This window comes from Triticum aestivum, chromosome 5A (genome assembly GCF_018294505.1).
Source record: "Triticum aestivum cultivar Chinese Spring chromosome 5A, IWGSC CS RefSeq v2.1, whole genome shotgun sequence".
NCBI lineage: Eukaryota > Viridiplantae > Streptophyta > Magnoliopsida > Poales > Poaceae > Triticum > Triticum aestivum.
The window spans coordinates 608,559,487-608,580,976 of NC_057806.1; the positions used below are offsets into that span (position 1 = coordinate 608,559,487).

Below are 21,490 nucleotides of genomic sequence, written 5' to 3' on the forward strand. Positions count from 1 at the left end.
GGCGTAAAAGACCACACAAGCAACCCACTCTAAAAGGCACATGCTAGGAAAAAAATATTACCGAGCACCAAGTAATTATAGTAACACGAATGCCACTGAAATTTATTAACGATGTTCACCGAATATCTGAAGTTTACCACGGATTGACTATTCAAAATCAATCAGGCAGTTGCCACGCCCTTTCTTATTTGATTTCACATTGCGGTGGGCAAGGCACGAGGGGCTCGGCAGTCGGCACACATCCCCTGTGTTTGAAATAGTACTTATTTATCGTGAAGAAAGAGTGACGAGGAGAGGTACCTGCAGCGCCAGCTCCTCACCTAAACACAGAAATTGAGGCATCCATGCATGCATCGCATCCACATCGATCGACCGCTACAACTAATTTCCTTCTCGATCATATAAACATTTTGTCACTTCTGACTAACGTAAACACGTCTGGCCAACAACCAATCTAATCAGGCCATCCATCACCTCACCTGGGCTATAAGTTCCAGGCATCGACCCCTGTCCTTGCATCCCAACGATCAGAGACATCTCATAGTCCCTTCGCAGTAAACCATCTGAGAGAAACTCTAGCTAGGAGCTAGGCATGGCCTCCACCACGAGCTTCTTAGCCATGATCATGGCGTGCACGCTCCTCGCCAGCACGACGTGCCATGCCGCTCGCCACTTGGCCGACACCACCCCGGCGGCTGCCCCACCCGCTGCCGTTGATGTCCCTGGCCTCCCGGCCGTGCCGACCATGCCGACGCTGCCACCGATGCCGGCTGTGCCGACGGTGTCGTCCTTGACCGTGCCACCTATGCCGACTGTGCCACCCGTGCCGCAGGTGACACTGCCGCCCATGCCCGCTGTTCCTGCGGTGCCGAAGGTGACGATGCCCCCAATGCCCGCCATCGTCGTGCCTAAGGTGACCATGGCACCGATGCCCGCCGTCGTTGTGCCTAAGGTGACGATGCCGCCGATGCCCGCCATTCCTTCTATGCCCAAGATGACGCTACCGCCGATGCCTTCTATCCCCACTGTCAACGTGCCTATGCCGTTCTTGGCGCCGCCTCCATCAACTTAGGAGTGCCACGTGCATGGTGACGCGTGCACCAGGTCGACGGTCACACGCTCCCATGTTCCAGTGGCTACATCACTTTGTTGCTCATGTGAAGTATTTGCTTTCGTGTTGTTTGCTTTACATTTCAATTCAGTTGTTAGTTATTGTGTGTTGATATTAAAGGGGTGTTCTTGTCCTAGTATATATGCGGCATTTTAATTTATTTACATGTTATTTATACCTTTATGCCTATACCAACTAAAGGGATATTGCTTCTTGCGGTATGTCACGGGAATTGCCTCCAAACATGCAAACCGACCAATGCCATAAAAAAGTTTCACACAAGGGAATCCCCCGCCTGGGCCTGCCCATGTAGTAGGTACCTCCTATACTACGCTCTATTCATGTGTGAGAAGATGTAGAGCCCCCGTTTGGTCCAGCCCATGTCCGGGCGACCTGTTTTTTAACTTTAATTTTTTGTTTTTTTGTTTTTGTTTTTCTACTTTAAATAATTTGGGACTTAAAAAATGTTTTGATTTTTTTAAATGAAATAATTTTTTTAATAAATCATAAAATGTTTGTGGATTCAAAAAGTGCTCGTGGTTTTATAAAAAAAATTCTTATTAAAAAATTCAAAATTTTGAAAACAAATGTTCAGTAAATCAAAAAATGTTCATGATTTTTTGTAAAATATCATGTATTAAAAACTGTTAAAGAAATTGAAAAAAATTCACCAATTCAAAAAAATTCATGAATGGGAAAATATCCCGAAATTTCAAAAAATGATCGTGACTTACAAAATAGTTTATTCGTTCATAAAACGTTCACTCATTCAAAAACTATCATGCATTTAAAAAATCGTTAAATTAAAAAAATGTCCATGGATTTCAAAAATTGTTCCACCAATTTCCAAAGAATGTTTGTCGATTTTAAAAATGTTCGCGGATTAGACTCCCGCGAAGCCCTCACGTTTGTTTCCGGTTTGCGGGAGAAATCGCGTCCAGACCACGCTGTAAACCAATACAGTCCCGTGTTGAATGACTTCTGTTGTTCGGACAACGCGATCCAGACGCATGTGGGTCAGCTTTGAAAATACCCTTAAGTAACCCTTGTGTACATTTTATATAGTTGGGTTGAATTGCACCGGTACATGTCTTTATCTCTTTTCTCTACTACTATAGTACATAATTTTTTGAATTTCGCTTGGTCCTGGTTTCCCGCCATAGTGCCATAATCTACACCACACATTTGCTGCATCCAACGGTCAACACATGCAGCGAATCCCACAAACACTGGCCATCCATTCACATGCATCCGACGGCTATCGTTTGCTAGCTCTCTGCCGTCCTGCAAAAAAGCTGCTATGCACGAGCCCCTGTTTGTAAAAAAATCAATGACCAAAGGGACACGGCACCCAGATAGGCCCCATCATCTTCGAGAATTCTCTCAATCTTTCTGTTCTCTTTACTATATAAAATCCCTTGTATTAAATTAACATGCTTCATTCTGGTGTCTCCGCTCTGCAAGGAGCTATCTGCAGCGCAAAATTTCTGATGCCATAAATATTGTTAATTCGTTTCTGTTGTACTTTGTTCCAATACAACTTTACAAATATGCGGAAAAAATAATTAAAATATTACAAGGCTTTTGAGTGTTTTTCCAAGACAGTACAATCGAAGTCGCTCACATACACAAGCATACAGAGGCGGAATCAGGAATTCTCAAAGCCTAGGGCTAAAACTAACTGACTAAATATAATGTCAAATACTATGCACATCAATGTGTGTTATAAGTATGACACAAAATCACATTCAAGACGAAATTAAAATTCATTATTATCACAAGAGGAAAATCCATAAAACAAATAGTTTAACAAAGTGCATCATTGCAAAAATAGTTTGGTACCAAATTAGTGAAGACTTGCTTAATTCAAGGCCCTTGTTTCTTCACCAGCAATAGTAGAAGGACCTGGATCTGCAAACATAAAATCAAGTATTTAAAATCAAGACAATGGACATACACTAAATCAATTGTCCGTATGAAATTTTGCAAAAAAAAGAGAACGTATTATGCCATTAACACGAAGTCCACGAGGTAATAGCCCCTTGCGTTTCCTCATTTTCTGATAGCATTGTATAATCTTAATATTATCAATGTTGCAAATACATCACGCTCAATATAGCACACCAAACGGTAATTCATCCATTCGTCATTCATCTTGTATTTCTAATTCCAGACAACAATGAAATAAAATTGACTAAATAAATATAACTCACTGAGTTTGGCTGGTATAAAGGAATTGGAGAAAATAAAATTTGATGATACAGATTAGACATTACCTGTGCAGCACAGAGACCGTTGTCCTGGGTGTGTGCACTGCAATTCAGAAATAGATTGAGAAGAACAAGATGCGGGAGGCAGGACACTGGACCCGGCCGCCGGCGCGGCGGGGAGTCGCCAATCGCGGGTTGACGAGGGCGGCGGGCGGCGGGCGGCGGCACAGCGCTTGGGCGCTCTGTTCGAGCGAGGCGAGGGTTTCTGTTTCCGTGATCAGGCGAGGGGTGTTTTTTTTTTCCTTTTTTTTTGAAAGGTTTTTTCCTTTGTTGATTGACTTGATTGACGAACGATCAGGCTACAGATCGAAGCGTGGCGATCAGGCGATTGGTTTTTACATGGGCCACATGCAAGGAAAAGGCATGTACGTGAAGCCTTGAAGGCCTGCCTGTACGTGAAGCCTGCGGCTGAGCTTCTATGTAGCCCAAATTCTGAATTTTTTCCTACTATGTGTATAGGTGTTACTTGGGCCACGCCTGGGGCTACAGCCCCAGTTGCCCCAGGCCCAGTTTCGCCCCTGCAAGCATACACTCAGAACGCACGCACGTGCACTCTATCCCTATGAGCATATTTGAGAGACTGGACCGGCATAGCATCTTGAGATTTTACGAAGTCACTATAGGCGTCTCATAGTCGACAGGAATGTCTCCTCTCACTTAACTAACATCGCTGAAAGCATGAAATAAATACATAAATAATACGAGCACCAAGGTCAAGTCTAAGAGTTAAGCTCTGGTGGGCTGAGAATACAATTAAAGATTGGTTCGTAGACCTTTGAGTGTTGGTACTTGGTACAACCAATCTAATTTACGCAAAACAAGATTTTCTTTTCCTTCTCTCGCAAAATAATACATTTTGTGACTTGACGTGCAAAGCACGTGTTGTTAACTAGTAGGCTATAGTACACGTTTGATGGAGTAAATCCTTTGGCTTGGACGTGATCTTCCCCTTTAGATACACGTGTACGGTTTGAGAGTTTTATAGTTTCTTTCGTACTACCAGTGTACTCACCGTGCTGTTGGCGATGTCCATCATTGGTACTCTGCCTCCGTGCCTTGTACCGGTTTGTCTTCCCCATGCAGGCTAGCAACTTGTTTACACCGTCACCTCAAAAAAAGCCACTTTGCACGGTCCATCGTGAGCTGCTCGGCCGCCCGGTTGCTCCCCATGTCAGATACATGTCCCTGTGCATCCCACGCTCGCTGGCAGACTGAAAGGATGCATGCCTTCGTCATGTCAAGTCATAGCTCGTAGCTCCCTTTTGGTAGTACAACAAATGGTTTTCTTTAATGCTTTTTTGTTCATAGGATAGAATTATCGTAGAAATAGAAAATTTGTAGAAAATGAGATGACATGTATCTCAAATCCTATGAGTAGGAATAGAAAATGAGATGTCATCTGGTTCACATCAAAGGAATTTTTTCATTGAGTCTAGGCTTATTTTTATTTTTCTATAAAATGTGAAGGATAGGAACCAATCCTATGTAGAAGTAGGAATCCATTTCTATGAACCAAAGGGCTTTAAAGAAAACAATCCTATCCTCTAAAATTCGTATGAAATTTCTTCAAACCAAAGGAGGTCTAAGATATGCTCGATAAAGGTTAGAACATCTTCAACGTGAATCGTCAAATGCACATCAACAAATGTCCGTGGGGCGCTGGTCATCCAGCTGTGGACACCTCACACCTAATGACTTGCTCATTTGAAATGGATCGAATAGATAATCGGATCAAGCATAAAAGAATGTTGGGAAGGGCGGCTCCTCCTTCACACAACATTCTATTTGGACGTCGCGGTTATGTGGAGGGGACGCGAGACCGGACTGTGGTCGATCAACGACCACTCGAGCACGGTCTCAATCTACGGCACGAACTCGTTGTCCGTCACAGCACGGGCGACTTCTGCTCCTCCTTGTCGTCTGAGGAAATCAGCTCCGATTTGACGTAGGATGGAAGTGTGGACGACAAGGGGCCTGGAGAACGTGGGCGATAGTGCTAACTAAACCCGGAGCCGCGCGCTGACCGCCAGTTGGAGGCGTTGATCTTTTGCCCGTCTCGGCGACCAATGGTGGTGTGTGATGGATGTGGAAGAGGGGAGTAGGAGGATAGGGCTTGTGTTTGTGTTCGGTCGACGGCCAGTTCTTTTCGCGGCTTAAACAAAATAAGCCGCCACTTTCCTAGCTTTTTCTATAAGCCGCATCTCTTATTCATTGAGACTTCTAAACTAATTATGAGTTAACTAATTAGAAGTTTCAACAAATTTAGAAGAAGGCTTATTTTTGAAGCTAGTGGAGAGGCAACTTATATTCTAAGCCGCCCAAATGAATTGGCCCTTAATAGCCGGGTAGGCAGACCAGCGAAACTTAAATGCGGGCAGCGTAGTAGTAGGTTTTTCGGTAGCTACGTGATGTGGATGCGGGTTGACGGGTGACTGATCAAGATGGAGTGCATACGCGACGCAGAGGATTCTGGAATGGGCATGATGCGAAAGAGGTTTTTGGATGCGTCCGGGTTGTCCGACGTAGTAGACCGCCACCCCCCCCCCCCCGGTCTATGTCAGTTTGTGGGATTTCAGACGTCAGGATCGATTCATTCATTTCTAGTGAGCCACATTGGATGGCTAAATGTGACCGAACCATACGGTCTAAACATTTGTGGTCAATTATGTGAACCGCATTGGAGATGCCCTTACTTCTAATGGCTGGTGTTGTGGAAATCGCTTCATACTCCATTCTTTTAGGGTCTGTTTGGCTCATAGTATTTTCAAACGAATTTTCTAGGATTCTATTTCATAGGATTTTTTTTCCTGTAGAGTGTTCATTTAGTTCAAAGGAGTGGATCCTCCAAAATTCCTATGGAATGCTTTCTACATTATAAATTACATAGGATTCCTAGCAAGAGGTTAAACCTCTTGGAAAAATCTGTTTGAGTCTATGATAACTATGGCATCCACTCTATTTTCATAGAAAATTCCTGTGTTTTTCCTATAATGCAACCAAACAACATCTATTGCCGATTCATGTATAGGATTCTAAAGTACCATGACATTCTATTCATGTGGTTTTCAAATATTGCGAACCAAAGAAACCAGTAGGGTCTCTTTGTTCCATAGGATTCTAGAAACACGGGAGTAGGAAAAACATAGGATCGGAATGTCATGCTTATCGCAATCCTATACGATTTTGGTATGTTTGATTGCATGATAGTAAAAAAAAGATTCTTTCAAAGATATTTGAGGTGATGCTAGAAATCCTATGGAAAGTAGCACAAAGAAATCCGTTGTAAAAATTCCTATTAGATCAATCATATGATGAATTAAACAACCAACATAGAAAAGTTTTCTAAGAATTCTAATCCTTTAAAATTCATATGAAAATCATTTGAATCAAATAAGCCTTTACTGTGTTTTGTTATGGGAATCTTGATTTTCTTTCTGGGGTTGAATTATTTTTAAGCTCTCTAGTTCGGTGCATATTCATTCTCGTAAAAATATTAAGATGATATGTCGGCTCAGTCTCTCGAAGATGCTCATAAAGATAAGATGTGCATGTGTGGGTTCATAGGGATGAGTGAATGCACGTGTATATGAGCACTCTACTGTGTCAATTTTTTTTGTTGCGGTCTCCTCCTTGTCCTTGTTGCCCTACAAAGCAGACCAGACCGGCTCAACCCCAGTCCCAGCCTTGCTTCACACCACCACCCTCCACTCTTGTCTCTCTCTGTCCCGTCTTCTCTACCGCTAGCTTCAATGGTGCCGGAGCTGGTTCTTGGTGCACCTCCGACGCCGCCGCTGAGCGGGACTAGTGGCGAACATGCCGGCGGCCAAGTATGTATACAGAACCTCTGCTTCTTTATTTCTCTCCTTTTTTTGTGAGGGATATGTACATACATAGCATCAACAATCTCTTGCCCCTCATGTTTCTGCTTGTTCTTCTACCTGCGGCGCTCAGGCACAGGCAGATGCGGTGTCGTCCATCGGCCAGGCTCGGGTCATACACATGCACAACTTGCTGGTAATTTTTCATTTTGATAGATCTCTTATACTGTTTCCTGCTTGGATCTCCGAAGTCTGAACATTTACCCTTGCGCTGATGAATGTGCACGCGGCAGCAGCACGGCAATGGCGGAGGCGCTTCCATGGCGGACCTGTGCTTGCTGGTTCAGAGGACCCTCCACTCAACAGCGCGGACCGAGATTGCTACGCTGGAGATCCGTCGTCAGATCGCCGACCTTAGCGAGGTCGTCAAGGATCTTGCGTTGCGTCTTCGCGGCCCTAGCGTGCACGACCTCATCCGCGTCTTGAATGCCCGACCAGAAGCCCGCCGGGCCATCAAGTTGCCGATCACCTGGTGCGTTCGCCAGATTCACACATTCAGTAGCCTATTGATTTCTTGTTTACTAACACTAACACGGATCGATGTGGTTTGTTCTTATCAGCTGGGCTGAGTTCGTGGAGGCAACAGAGGCTGTCTTGGCGGCGGAGGAGAGGCTTCGGTCGGGCTCGCCTTCGCCACCGGCGCCGCCGGTGGCGGATCCTGCTCCGTCTTCCTCTCCGAAGCGCAAGGCCCCTGAGCAGCCGGCAGCTCCTTTTACTCTGGACGACTAGCTGAAGTGAAGATCGCCCTGGCGCTTCGTGATCCAGGCATCCATTTCCACGGTGGGATGCCTTGCGCGTCGGCTTGTTTGTTGTGGCAACGTTGGACCTGCGTTTCATTTTGGGTTTGCTCTGTACTACCAAGTAGTAGTCGCTTGAACTCGTGTTTGTTTCTGCTTCGGCAGCGTGCGGTGGTGAACGTTTCTTAATGTTTGTTGGTCCAGAAATTAATCCTAAGACTACCTCTTGATTAACTACTGTTTCCTTTTGTCTCACCGGGCATAGATAATGCATATGTTGTCCACGTTTATCAGCTCATGTTTAATTTCTTGTGTAGATTTAGAGTATTTTATTTCCGGGGTTTCATTCTCTCTCTCTGATACCCTAGAAAATATCGTCGAAGAGCTCTCATAAGTCATCATGCTTATCTCTACAATGTTTGTTTTTCTCACAAAGCCTGAGGCGGATGTTCATTTCTCTTCCGTACTCCGTCCCCAATCACTCCATCGACTATGTCACTAGGCTCCTAGGGTAAAAGGTCTCACAATCAACTGAGGTGTCCAATTAAACTTGGATTGGTCCTTCAAAAAAAAATATTAAACTCGGATCACCCAATTTTGACTAAGTCAACAATTTCTCAATGCTCTCACTCAATTCTTTTATACTATACAATATGCTTTCTAATTTTTAAGTCCTCACAATTAATTGAGGATAGAACTTGGTCACCTGATTTTGACCAGGTCAATAATTTCTCAAGGAGATCTTCCATTTAATTTAGTTATTTTAATTCACCATACTACCTAATTTTGAAGTTCTTTTATTTGATTCAGATATTCGAATTTGAGTTTGGTTTATGATTTTGATCGGACCAACGATTTTTCAAATCAATCAACACCAACCAGCTAGAAAAACATATAAACCCCGTGCCCCCTCTTACCACCTAAAAAAAGAAGGGTCGCCATGTGATGATATTATAGCACCAATATAGTACATGTAGACACCGACACCGAAATTTACCCACAAAAGTATGAGTTGTTTAGTGCATAACACAAAATCACACCATGAAGGCCCACCAAATAACTGCACTATAAATAAGCATAAAACACACTCCATTGTCTTCCTCACCCACAAACTAAATATTCCATCAGCTCCAAAATACATGGGGTGTTAGTTCTTTGGAAAGTCAAATTTCTTTAACTTTCATCAAGTTTAGAGCCAAAAATATCAACATCCACAATATTAAGCCAAAAAATTATGGAAATTCATTTAATGACGAATCTAATAACACCAATTTGATATTAGGAATTTTGATATATTTCTTCATAAATTTGATCACACTTAAAGAGGTTGGACTTTTCAAAAAATTAATATACCATATATTTTAAAATAAAATGAGCAATTTTTTTAAGAATCTCAACAACACCAGCGACGCAGTGAAGCGCGCCCAACCCTTCTAGTGGTGTAGTACTCCCAACACATCGTGTCAGAATAAAAAAATCAACGCTCCAAAATGCGTTTGAAAATAACATTTTGGAGCAACTATTTTTTTGCCATGATTTCCACAAATGTTATATTGTGATGAAATTTTGCAAGCCAACAAATATATTTTCAATCTTTCAGACAAAAAAAATCAGATTTTTTGGATTTTTCTATTTTTTTTCCTGTTCATCTGAGCTCACATGAGCTCTGGTGTAGAACAACACTTTCAACCTTGACTGTCCAACGTGACAAAGGGGTAAATGTCATTGATCGTGGCGTTTACCTCCCCTCTTCCCCGACCCAAAACGCCATAATCCATGGTGTTTTCGCCTGATTAGTAGTTGAACAGACACACAGGCCGAGCCCATCCCATTGTCACTATCCTATGGCGGCTGCCGAACAAGGAACAAAGAGAGGTGCCCCCCCCCACCAAATCCTTCTAGATCCCCTCTTTCCACCCTCAAATTTATAGGTCTGAGGTCTAGAAGCTTCCTTGAGGTAATCTCCCCTGTTTCCTCCAATTTATTTTGGTTAAAATCTCTTATTGTTGTTACATTATTCAACCTTGGGTGATGATAGATGAGTAGATACTTTATTTGATTTAGACTTTTGTGTATTTAGTAGATGATTATAGATGATTGGTAGTGAGTAGATGAAGTGTTGGTGAACATGTAGGACAATTTATTTAGTGTTTGTGCATATATTGTCCCATAGGATATTTTCAAGAGGGATGATGAATATTTGATGGTTTTATGTGGTATGGTTGGTTTGATAATTTGGTTTGATTATAGATGGTGCGTGTATGTGCAAGAAAGCAAGTCCATTATGTTTAGATGATGTGTATATGTGGTATGAAAATATATGACGTGTGTATGTGGTACAACAATATTGTTTGATTTATATATGATGTGTCTGTCTGTATGTGGTATGCTTAAGAGGAGAATCAATATGTGTGTATGTAGATGACTTGGATATGAATCAATCTGAGAGGCTGCTTTTTCTAAATTTTAGCAAAAAGAATGCATTATGTTTATAAGCAAATCCATTTAATGTGTGAATGGAAAATTTATGTTGTTGAGTTGATGTTATTATGCCAAATTACTTGATATTTTTTCCATACGTGATTTGTAGGATGGCGGATAATGGACCTTGGTACGAAAATTTAATTCAAGAGTACGACAGGGAGCATCGTGTGCGGGCCATTGAAAATGGGCAGGTAAGAAGCAAGACTTATCAATTTTCGGTGATTCTCATGTTCCAAACATTGCCAAACACCCAAAATTCACAAGATTTCATAGATAGCAAAGCATCGATATTAACATAGTCTTGTCACAGCACAGTACTCAGTTCATCACACAAGTCTATAATGACATGAAAGTTCATAACACACAAGAAGTCTCGAATGACATGGAAGTTCATTGCACACAACAAGTCTCGAACTGAAAAGTTCATACATCGTATATCATCGAGGCCATTTCCCCTACTTGCCGCATGCCTCATCCTTCTCTTGTGCAAAAATGCAAGGCAAGCTCTTTCGGGCTTCCTTGCCCTCTCCTCCCGACGAGCCACCTTCTCTTTGTGCACCCTCTCCTCCTCACACTTCTTCCGCTCCTTCCTGTCCTTCCGACGACGCTCATGGCCATCCTACAAATCAAGTGTTTGTGTTAGTGATACACAATGAAGCAAACGAGATCACTTGCATGCCATGTTTATTTGTTTAACATGTTGGTGGGCGGTCATAGGTGTTAGTTGTACGTGCACGATCATGTGCATAGTTGGGATACATGAAGAATCTTCTACCTTCTGTCCATACCTTCTTCCGGTTAGTGGACGTACACCTTCATATTGCAAACATCACCATACTAATATGGTGGTGATTTCTGTTGGGGAACGTAGCAGAAATTCAAAATTTTCTACGCATCACCAAGATCAATCTATGGAGTAATCTAGCAACGAGGGGAAGGAGAGTGCATCTACATACCCTTGTAGATCGCTAAGCGGAAGCGTTCAAGTGAACGGGGTTGATGGAGTCGTACTCGTCGTGATCCAAATCACCGATGATCCTAGTGCCGAACAGACGGCACCTCCGTGTTCAACACACGTACAGCCCGGTGGCGTCTCCTACGCCTTGATCCAGCAAGGGGAGAAGGAGAGGTTGGGGAAGACTCCATCCAGCAGCAGCACGACGGCGTGGTGGTGATGGAGGAGCGCGGGACTCCAGCAGGGCTTCGCCAAGCACTACGAGAGACGAGGAGGGAGAGGGGTAGGGCTGTGCCAAGAAGGAGATCAAATCACGTGTGTTGGGCAGCCCAAACCTCAAGTATATATAGGGGAAGGGGAGGGGCTGCGCCCCCACCTAGGGTTCCATCCTAGGGGCGGCGGCCAGCCCAGATCCCATCTGGTGGGGCAGCCAAGGGAAGGGGGAGAGGGAGGCGCACCAGGCATGGGCCCTAAGGCCCATCTGCCCTTAGGGTTTGCCCCCCTTCCTCCCCTTAGGCGCCTTGGGCCCTTGTGGAGGGGGGGGGCGCACCAGCCCACCTGGGGCTGGTCCCCTCCCACACTTGGCCCATGCAGCCCTCCGGGGCTTGTGGCCCCACTTGGTGGACCCCCGGGACCCTCCCGGTGGTCCCGGTACGTTACCGATAAACCCCGAAACCTTTCCGGCAACCAAAACAGGACTCCCCATATATAAATCTTTACCTCCGGACCATTCCGGAACTCCTCGCGACGTCCGGGATCTCATCCGGGACTCCGAACAACATTCGGTAACCACGTATATCTATTCCCTATAACCCTAGCGTCATCAAACCTTAAGTGTGTAGACCCTACGGGTTCGGGAAACATGCAGACATGACCGAGACACATCTCCGGTCAATAACCAACATCGGGATCTGGATACCCATGTTGGCTCCCACATGCTCCACGATGATCTCATCGGATGAACCACGATGTCAAGGACTTAATCAATCCCGTATACAATTCCCTTTGTCTATCGGTATGATACTTGCCCGAGATTCGATCGTCGGTATCCTGATACCTTGTTCAATCTCGTTACCGGCAAGTCTCTTTACTCGTTCCGTAATACATCATCCCGTGATCAACTCCTTGATCACATTGTGCACATTATGATGATGTCCTACCGAGTGGGCCCAGAGATACCTCTCCGTTTACACGGAGTGACAACTCCCAGTCTCGATTCGTGAGAACCCAACAGACACTTTCGGAGATACCTGTAGTGTACCTTTATAGCCACCCAGTTACATTGTGACGTTTGGCACACCCAAAGCACTCCTACGGTATCCGGGAGTTGCACAATCTCATGGTCTAAGAAAATGACACTTGACATTAGAAAAGCTTTAGCATACGAACTACATGATCTTGTGCTAGGCTTAGGATTGGGTCTTGTCCATCACATTATTCTTCTAATGATGTGATCCCGTTATCAACGACATCCAATGTCCATGGTCAGGAAACCGTAACCATCTATTGATCAACGAGCTAGTCAACTAGAGGCTTACTAGGGACATGGTGTTGTCCATGTATCCACATATGTGTCTGAGTTTCCTATCAATACAATTCTAGCATGGATTATAAACGATTATCATGAACAAGGAAATATAATAATAACCAATTTATTATTGCCTCTAGGGCATATTTCCAACAATTTCATCCCCCTTCTTCTTGTCCAAGCTGCCCCCTCCATGTCTTCGGCATGTCCTCTCGTTCAGCGCACGATGACTTCATCATGGAACCGGATGAATCCATGCCAACAATAAGAACAATTGTTAGCAAATGACATGAACAAAGAAAATGTGTAAAAACAAGAAGTGTTCGGAATAGTATGAACAAATACTTACCATTCATATTATATCAATCATTTTGATTACACAAATAATCAAAAGCCAATCCTCTACCGCTTCTGCATCCTGTACGACCACGAATACCGCCGGAACCTCCTCTACGACCACCACCACCACCACTTATAACACTTGTCCGCTCTCTACGGCCACCATGACCACACATGTCTCCTCGTTCACCATCGAAATGTCATCTACCACCGGCCTGGCTAGTGCTAGGATTGCCCCCCTTTGACGTTTTCGTTTTCTTCCATGTCCTTGCATAGTGTTCTCTATCATCGCATCCCCCATAATTGCTAGTCTCAGGACCTATACGTTGAGAAATACATCAATGTACAGTTATATACGGTGCGGGTCATGCTGTGGGCTGTGAATCACGGTGCCGACCGAGCGTTCGTGATAACGAGCTACCTCTAGCTCGAGCACCAAACGGCATTTTTGAAAAAGTATCATCATATTCGACAAAGACGTGTTCCTTATTATAGCCATTTATGATGTAATATGAGTGTATTCGTATGAAAACTAATGATTACAATATTGTATTGAATACTAATCAAAATATAAAACATTATGTAGAAAATTCAGCCGCGTAAATACATGGGCCCCGTACGTCATGATTAAATACATATATAGTCGTCGCTAGGTGGTCTGCGGATATGGATAATTTTTTTTTATGTTTGTTGTACTGCCATGATTGAAAATAAATAGATCCAAAAATTTCCTGCAAGAAAACACATGGGTCACAGGTTGTTTTTTAAAAAGCAAACTCGTTGTTTCTTAGGTGACCCACTTGGATGTTGGATCACTACTTGTAACCAAAACAGAGGATGACGTAGACAAGCACAACAACAGAGCCAGAGGTGTGTTAAAAGAAAATTGAGGCATAGGTACGACACAAGGCGGCGCAGCTCCGGACAAAACCAGAAAATTAGCAATGCACGGGCAAAATATGCTGTGCAGGCTGCAGAGACGTTGACGCGCAGGAACCGCCGGCTGGAAAGGAGCCATGCACCACCAGCTCCACACCAATACGGAGAAAATTCGAGCCATGCAGGTGCATCCACTCTCCGGTCTTCCTCGGCTGGCACTTCGGTTACCAACAAAAGCTGGAGAAAGCCGTGTTGGCCACTATAATGTGAGTCTGGCCAACAACCAATCTGATTAATCATTTAGTTAAGGCTATATATTGGCTGTTATTGACCCAGGTTCTTGCATCCCAACTCGCAACAGAGCAAGAGCAGCCTTCCAATCACTACCCACGCACGAAGCTAAACCGTCTCAAAGAAACTACTAGCTAGCACCGAGCAATGGCTTCCAATGCGAGCTTGTTGGCCGTGATCATGGCGTGCACGCTCCTCAGTGGAAGCCACGGTGCACGACACTTGGCCGACACCACCCCGGCGGCTGCCCCACCCGCTGCGGCTACTGTCCCTGGCCTCCCGGCCGTGCCTACCATGCCGACCCTACCACCGATGTCGGCTATGCCAACGGTTCCGGTCGTGACAGTGCCAGCTATGCCGACGCTGCCCACAGTGACCGTGCCGCAGGTGACACTGCCTCCTATGCCTGCTGTTCCTTCTGTGCCCAAGGTGACCATGCCTCCGATGCCCGCCATCGTCGTGCCCAAGGTGACCATGGCGCCGATGCCCGCCGTCACTGTACCTAAGGTGACGGTGCCACCGATGCCCGCCATTCCTTCCATGCCCAAGGTGACACTGCCGCCGATGCCTTCTATCCCAACCGTCAACGTGCCTATGCCATTCCTGGCGCCGCCTCCATCAGCATAGGTGTGCCATGTGCATGGTGTTGCATTGATGGTGTCGCGCTCAGCGCACTTCATGTTTGATCCAGTGCTAGAACACTCGCCTGCTCCTGTGTGAAATATTTGTGTTCGCGTTGTATGTTTTGCATTTGAAGTATCAAATGTCAGTTAGTGATTTTTTAGGGTTGTCCTAGTACATATGCAGTATTTCTAAGTATTTAATGATGTATTTATATTCTATCATTGTTATATTGGAGGGATCAAAACTTCAAAATTCATGGAACGTGTATTTCACATCAATAACCTGCAACCAAAACATTTTTTTGAAGGGAGACCAGCAATTGCTGGACTTTTCATTATGATAGGTAAGGAGCAGTATTTACATTGACATGAAAGGTCATAAGGAGGAAAAAGCTAGAGAAAAAAAACTTAAAAAAACTGAAGAGAATGATCTCTTAGGGTTGGTCCCCAAAGGGCGACGACATGCATTTTGCACCCCCTAGCCTCTACAACCAAAACATTTTCACACTCTTGTATAATTTTGACGGTGGCGCGTTATTCAAGTTTGATCCAGTCGCTAGATTGCCTCACCCACCAGAAGTTTCTCTTCTCCAAAATCGTTCTCCCCTCTAGTCCTTATGCAACAACTCACTCTCCCTAGACACCACCGCCTCCTCCCTTCACAAACATGGTGAGCCGCAGCCATCTCTCTTTCCACTGGCGACAACCCTACTCTCTCTCACACACACTCTCTCTCTCAACCACATGGCGGTGCCCGCCACATGACATCGATCCTCATCTTGTGTCATGTCTTCGCATTAGCCTTGCTCCCATACGGAAGTTGTAAGAATCCCTCAAATCACGATAGCTCTGCAACTAGCAACCAATTTTTTTTGCGATACTATAAATTAAATAAGAAAACAACAAAAATATTGGATAAAATCAAATGTGAGCAATTTGAGAACTCTGAGAAAACAGTGATGTATTTACGAGGAATCGATTGTTGATAATCTACAAACAAAATCCCTACTGCTTGAGGAAACCTTTTAGATGTAGTTGCAGACAGTGATGAGTCTACTAATGTTCAAGATTTTATCATATGAAGTGGTGAGTCCTACACTAGAAGATTTGCGCCCCCTCGTGGCATGTACCTTTCCCTTCCCTCTGAAGTATTCCTAGGTTTGTAGACTCATTAGTATCCTAAAATAAATCTCCAGTTCCTACTCTACAACATTTGTGCCGGTGAGATTTTTTTTTCTTCATAATGTTCAAGAGAGACCTACCACCCGACAGAAGGCCTCAAATGGTCAGATTTTGCATCAACTCAAAACGCATTCCAAACCACCAGATGGAGGTATTCGCGAAGTAGGTTGTTGCAGAGTTAGTTTTGGTCCATTTGGAGTGGGTATGAAAACCATCACCCGGACAGGGTGCCACAAACACCATATATTTTCCTCATAATCCTAAAATCAGAACAATTATGAATTTTTGTTGTTGGAAATTAGCTATTTGCAATTAAAAATTGGCTTGTGTAAAAGAAATGTATAGAAACAAGATATTTCAAGATTGACTGAGGGAGAATGCTTTAACAGATTTAGCAGGAGCATTCAACGACGGTTGTGATATTCTATTCTTACTGATTCAATTTTATTTTGGTGTGTGCCACACGTTTTGTGGATCTACTGGCATATTATCAACCAAACAACTTCCATTCCAAAAGGGACCAAAATATTACCTGATTTAGAATGCTGAAGGCAAATGTTATCTTATATTTAAATTGAATCATTAAAGTTGAATTTGGGGTAAAGTTAAGAAAAGTGGGGGTGTAATTTTATCAGGGGAGCAAATATCCAAAAAAAACTTGCGGGGAGGGGGGGGGGACTAAACTTTCCTATACAAAATATTTAGGCGGCCAAGTATAAATAGCATTATATCTTTTCATTTTTACATGCCCAAAAAAATATCTTCATATTTGACCAAGATGTTTTCAATATTTCTTTCATTATAATTTGAAGTATGTGTATTCTTGCGAGGACGTACTAATGATTCTTTTTAATTGAAGACTATTCCAAAAATAAAATTATATATATATATATATATATATATATATTAAAATTCTAGCCACATAGATATGTGGGCCACCGTGCTTCTAGGTGACCCAATCCAAATGAATGGACCGGCTCACTTTGATGTTGGATCACCAGTTGTAATTAAAAACAAACCCTCAAAAAAAGTTGTAATGAAAAACAGTGGCACAGACAAGCATAACAGCAGAGGTAACAGAGTCATCAGGGAACTAGTCTGATGGAAAACTAGGTTTAATAGTTGTGATTTCATGTATGAGTCTAGGAGCAGAAATAGTGATGCCCACAATCTCGCTAAGTTTTGTTTAAAACTCTCTTTTGGTAGACATTTGTGGCTGGGTTGTACCCCACCCGAAGTTCTCATCCCTGTAACAATTCAAGTTTGATTAATAAAGCCTGAGGGATGATTCTCGATCTGAAAAAAAGAAGAAGCAGAGGTAACAAAGTGGCGTGTGCCGAAGTGGATGACAACATTTTACAGCAATGCATGTGCAAAATATATTTGTCTTTCGAAATGGCAGGATTCCTGCACGAGCAAAATATACACGCTGCAAAAAAAACACACACGCTGAAACAGAAGGGTGGCAAGGAGCAGAACACCAGAGCAGCGCCACCAGCTCCACACCAAAACGCAGGAAATTCAGGCCATGCAGATGCATCCACGTTCCGGTCTTCCTCAGCTGATCGATCGAACAAACATTTTCCTTTTGGTCAACACGCTGGCACTTCCGTTACCAACCGTAACTAGAGAAAGCTGGGTTGGCCACTATATTGTGAGTCTGGTTCAACAAACCTATCTAATCACTTGGTTAAGGCTATATATTGCCTGGCATCGACCCGTGTTCTTGCATCCCAACTCGCTGCAATCACTAGCTACCCAGGCACGACGCTAAACCATCTCGGAGAAACTACTAGCTAGCACTGAGCAATGGCTTCCAATGCGAGCTTGTTGGCCGTGATCATGGCGTGCACCATCCTCGGCGGCCACACGTGCCACGGCGCACGCCACCTGGCCGACACCACGCCGGCGGCTGCCCCACCCGCTGCGGCTGCTGTCCCTGGCCTCCCGGCCGTGCCTACCATGCCGACCCTGTCACCGATGCCGGCTATGCCAACGGTTCCGGCCGTGACAGTGCCAGCTATGCCGACGGTGCCTGCGCTGACCGTGCCACAGGTGACACTACCTCCTATGCCTGATGTTCCTTCCGTGCCCAAGGTGACCATGCCTCCGATGCCCGCCATCGTCGTGCCCAAGGTGACCATGGCGCCGATGCCCGCCATCGTTGTGCCTAAGGTGACGGTGCCACCGATGCCCGCTATTCCTTCCATGCCCAAGGTGACACTGCCGCCGATGCCTTCTATCCCAACCGTCAACGTGCCTATGCCGTTCCTGGCGCCGCCTCCATCAGCATAGGTGTGCCATGTGCATGGTGTTGCATTGACGGTCTCACGCTCTTCATGTTTGATCAAGTGCTAGATCACTCGCCTGCTCCTGTGTGAAAATATTTGTGTTCGCCATGTGTGTTTTGCATTTCAAGTATCAGATGTCAGTTAGTGTGGGTTGATTTTTTGGGTTGTCCCAATACATATGCGGTATTTCTATGTATTTAATGATGTATTTCTGTTCTATCATTCTTATATTGGAGGAGGGATAAAAAACTTTAAGATTCGTGGAAAGTGTATTTCATATCAATAACCTGCAACTAAAACATCTTCACAATCTTATACTTCCTCCAGCCGAAAATACAAGTTGGAGAAATAAATAAAAATGGATGTATCTAGAACTAAATATGTCTAGACATCCATTTCTTTGACACGTTTCTTCGGACAGAGCGAGTATCATCCAAAGTGTATTAGCAAATATTGGTTCTCTCTCCGTATCACGTCTCACCTACCACATGAACTCTCTTCTCCAAATCCTTCTCCCTCCCTGGTCCATCGGCAGCAACTCTAGGGTTTGTTAGAGAGTAGGCTGCTAAAAAAGAGAGGAGGCTGCTAGCTTTTCCCCTTGACCCGTTTGGCGCCGCTGCGGGACCCTTGGCCCCTACTAGCCGCTACGATGGTGAAGGATGGGACACTAGTAGAAAACAGGGCTTTGGTCCAGGCCGGGTCAGCCCATTAGTCCCGGTTCAGTCCAGAACCGGGACCAATGTGGGCATTGGTCCCGGTTCGTGAGCCCAGGGGGCCGGCCGGGCCACGTGGGCCATTGGTCCCGGTTCATCTGGACCTTTTGGTCCCGGTTGGTGGGATGAACCGGGACCAATGGGCCTCGCTCCTGGCCCATCACCATTGGTCCCGGTTGGTGGCTTGAACCGGGACCAAACGCTCCCCTTTAGTCCCGGCTCATGTCACCAACCGGGACCAATGAGGTGCCTATATATACCCCTCGCTCTATTTTTCTCTGGCCGAGGGAGAGAGGGATTGGTGGTGCTCTAGCTCACCTCCTATGCACACAAGGTGTTCGATGGAATGCCCGAGCCACACTACTTAAGCTTTCTCCTCTCCAAGCTCGACCTCCAAGCTCCATTTTCCATAATATTTGTCTAGGTTTAGCGGTCCGTCATGCCCCGTCCCCGTCTTCACTGCCGTCGATCACCCGCGCCGAGCTCATCGCCGACACCACCGTGGTGAGCCTCTTGTTTTATCTTCTTTCTGAAAGGAAAAATATTCTTACTTGTATGTTTACATAGATACTTGTATTATTTTCTTACTTTTATTATTGCATCTTATATAGTGCGATGGTTTTGGTATCCGCCCCCGTCGGCCCTCGTCCTGTCTATGATTCGGATGTGGTATATATATTATCTTTATAACTATTGGTTCATTTATTGTTTATGAAAATTATGCCGACCAACGTGACATAGATTTTATTTATGTAGGATGTATGTGAATCGGAAATGCCAACCGACCCTATTGTCGAGAGGTTAAATTTAGTTGAAGAAGAAAACAATTTGTTGAAGGAAAAAATAAAAAAAATTGAGGAGGAGAAGATGATATTGGAGTTGCATGTTGCGGATGTCGTCGATGATCACAAGATCAAGATGGATGCAATGCGCTTGAAGATTAGAAAGATTAGAAAATATGCCATTCATACCGAGGCTTGGTATCATTATGCCGTTGGATCAATTGTTACCTTGGTTGCGATTATGATCGCATTTGTTTTTGCATTGAAATGTTTTACATAGTTTCAATGTATGGTTTAATTAATTAGATGCTCTGGAGAGCTATATGTTGTTAGATGAGAACTATGTATGCACTTTGGTTTTAATGTGATGATGAACTTCTATTAATTTGGACACTTAATTATATATAATGCACGCAGATGAACCGGCAATGGATGTACGGTGACAGACACACCCGCGAGTACATTAAGGGCGTGCATGAGTTTCTCGATGCGGCTGAGGCAAACAAGCAGAATGGTTTTATGTGTTGTCCATGCACTGAATGTGGGAATACGAGGTCTTACTCTAACCGGAAAATCCTTCACTCCCACCTGCTTTACAAGGGTTTCATGCCACACTATAATGTTTGGACGAGGCACGGAGAAATAGGGGTTATGATGGAAGACGGCGAAGAAGAAGAGTACGATGACAACTATGTGCCCCCTGAATACGGTGATGCTGCAATGGGGGGAGCTGGTGAAGATCAAGAGGAACCAGACGATGTGCCCAATGATGCTGCAACGGGTGAAGCTGCTGAAGATCAAGAGGAACCAGACGATGTGCCCGATGATGATGATCTCCGCCGGGTCATTGTCGATGCAAGGACGCAATGCGAAAGTCAAAAGGAGAAGCTGAAGTTCGATCGCATGTTAGAGGATCACAAAAAAGGGTTATACCCCAATTGCGAAGATGGCAACACAAAGCTCGGTACCGTACTGGAATTGCTGCAGTGGAAGGCAGAGAATGTTGTGGCTGACAAAGGATTTGAGAAGCTACTGAAAATATTGAAGAAGAAGCTTCCAAAGGATAACGAATTGCCCGACAGTACATACGCAGCAAAGAAGGTCGTATGCCCTCTAGGATTGGAGGTGGAGAAGATACATGCATGCCCTAATGACTGCATCCTCTACCGCGGTGCATACAAGGATCTGAACGCATGCCCGGTATGCGGTGCATTGCGGTATAAGATCAGACGAGATGACCCTGGTGATGTTGACGGCGAGCCCCCCAGGAAGAGGGTTCCTGCGAAGGTGATGTGGTATGCTCCTATAATACCACGGTTGAAACGTCTGTTCAGAAACGAAGAGCATGCCAAGTTGATGCGATGGCACAGTGAGAACCGAAAGAAAGATGGGAAGTTGAGAGCACCCGCTGACGGGTCGCAGTGGAG

At 44.6% G+C, this 21,490-nt stretch overlaps 4 protein-coding genes across 5 annotated transcripts; all 4 read left to right on the forward strand.

The window, feature by feature from the left end:
- Positions 1–531: 531 nt before the first annotated feature.
- Positions 532–1,286, forward strand: LOC123107931 (protein app1-like). Its single transcript, XM_044529815.1, has one exon. It carries the CDS (start codon positions 593–595, stop codon positions 1,070–1,072), a length of 480 nt encoding a protein of 159 aa, XP_044385750.1. The 5' UTR covers positions 532–592; the 3' UTR covers positions 1,073–1,286.
- Positions 1,287–7,046: 5,760 nt separating this feature from the next.
- On the forward strand, positions 7,047–8,230 carry LOC123107932 (uncharacterized). 2 transcript variants are annotated; one of them, XM_044529816.1, is made up of 4 exons: positions 7,047–7,208; positions 7,333–7,395; positions 7,493–7,731; positions 7,820–8,230. In XM_044529816.1, exons 1-4 carry the CDS (start codon positions 7,131–7,133, stop codon positions 7,986–7,988), a joined length of 549 nt encoding a protein of 182 aa, XP_044385751.1. In that variant the 5' UTR covers positions 7,047–7,130; the 3' UTR covers positions 7,989–8,230. The 2 variants fall into 2 exon arrangements, with proteins under 2 accessions (XP_044385751.1, XP_044385752.1); XM_044529817.1 differs by having other exon boundaries at positions 7,496–7,731.
- Positions 8,231–14,539: 6,309 nt separating this feature from the next.
- On the forward strand, positions 14,540–15,352 carry LOC123107933 (protein PELPK1). The gene has a single exon (XM_044529818.1). It carries the CDS (start codon positions 14,620–14,622, stop codon positions 15,097–15,099), a length of 480 nt encoding a protein of 159 aa, XP_044385753.1. The 5' UTR covers positions 14,540–14,619; the 3' UTR covers positions 15,100–15,352.
- A 2,666-nt stretch (positions 15,353–18,018) lies between these two features.
- On the forward strand, positions 18,019–18,827 carry LOC123107935 (protein PELPK1-like). Its single transcript, XM_044529819.1, has one exon. The coding sequence runs from the start codon at positions 18,087–18,089 to the stop codon at positions 18,570–18,572; it is 486 nt and encodes a 161-aa protein (XP_044385754.1). The 5' UTR covers positions 18,019–18,086; the 3' UTR covers positions 18,573–18,827.
- Positions 18,828–21,490: the final 2,663 nt, after the last annotated feature.

Bases quoted from the DNA above. Each gene is read 5' to 3' on its own strand.
- LOC123107931 (XM_044529815.1), top strand. From the start codon at position 593: ATGGCCTCCACCACGAGCTTCTTAGCCATGATCATGGCGTGCACGCTC.
- LOC123107932 (XM_044529816.1), top strand. From the start codon at position 7,131: ATGGTGCCGGAGCTGGTTCTTGGTGCACCTCCGACGCCGCCGCTGAGC. The intron at 7,209-7,332 runs GTATGTATACAG...TGCGGCGCTCAG, and splicing joins GCGAACATGCCGGCGGCCAA to GCACAGGCAGATGCGGTGTC. The intron at 7,732-7,819 runs GTGCGTTCGCCA...TGTTCTTATCAG, and splicing joins ATCAAGTTGCCGATCACCTG to CTGGGCTGAGTTCGTGGAGG.
- LOC123107933 (XM_044529818.1), top strand. From the start codon at position 14,620: ATGGCTTCCAATGCGAGCTTGTTGGCCGTGATCATGGCGTGCACGCTC.
- LOC123107935 (XM_044529819.1), top strand. From the start codon at position 18,087: ATGGCTTCCAATGCGAGCTTGTTGGCCGTGATCATGGCGTGCACCATC.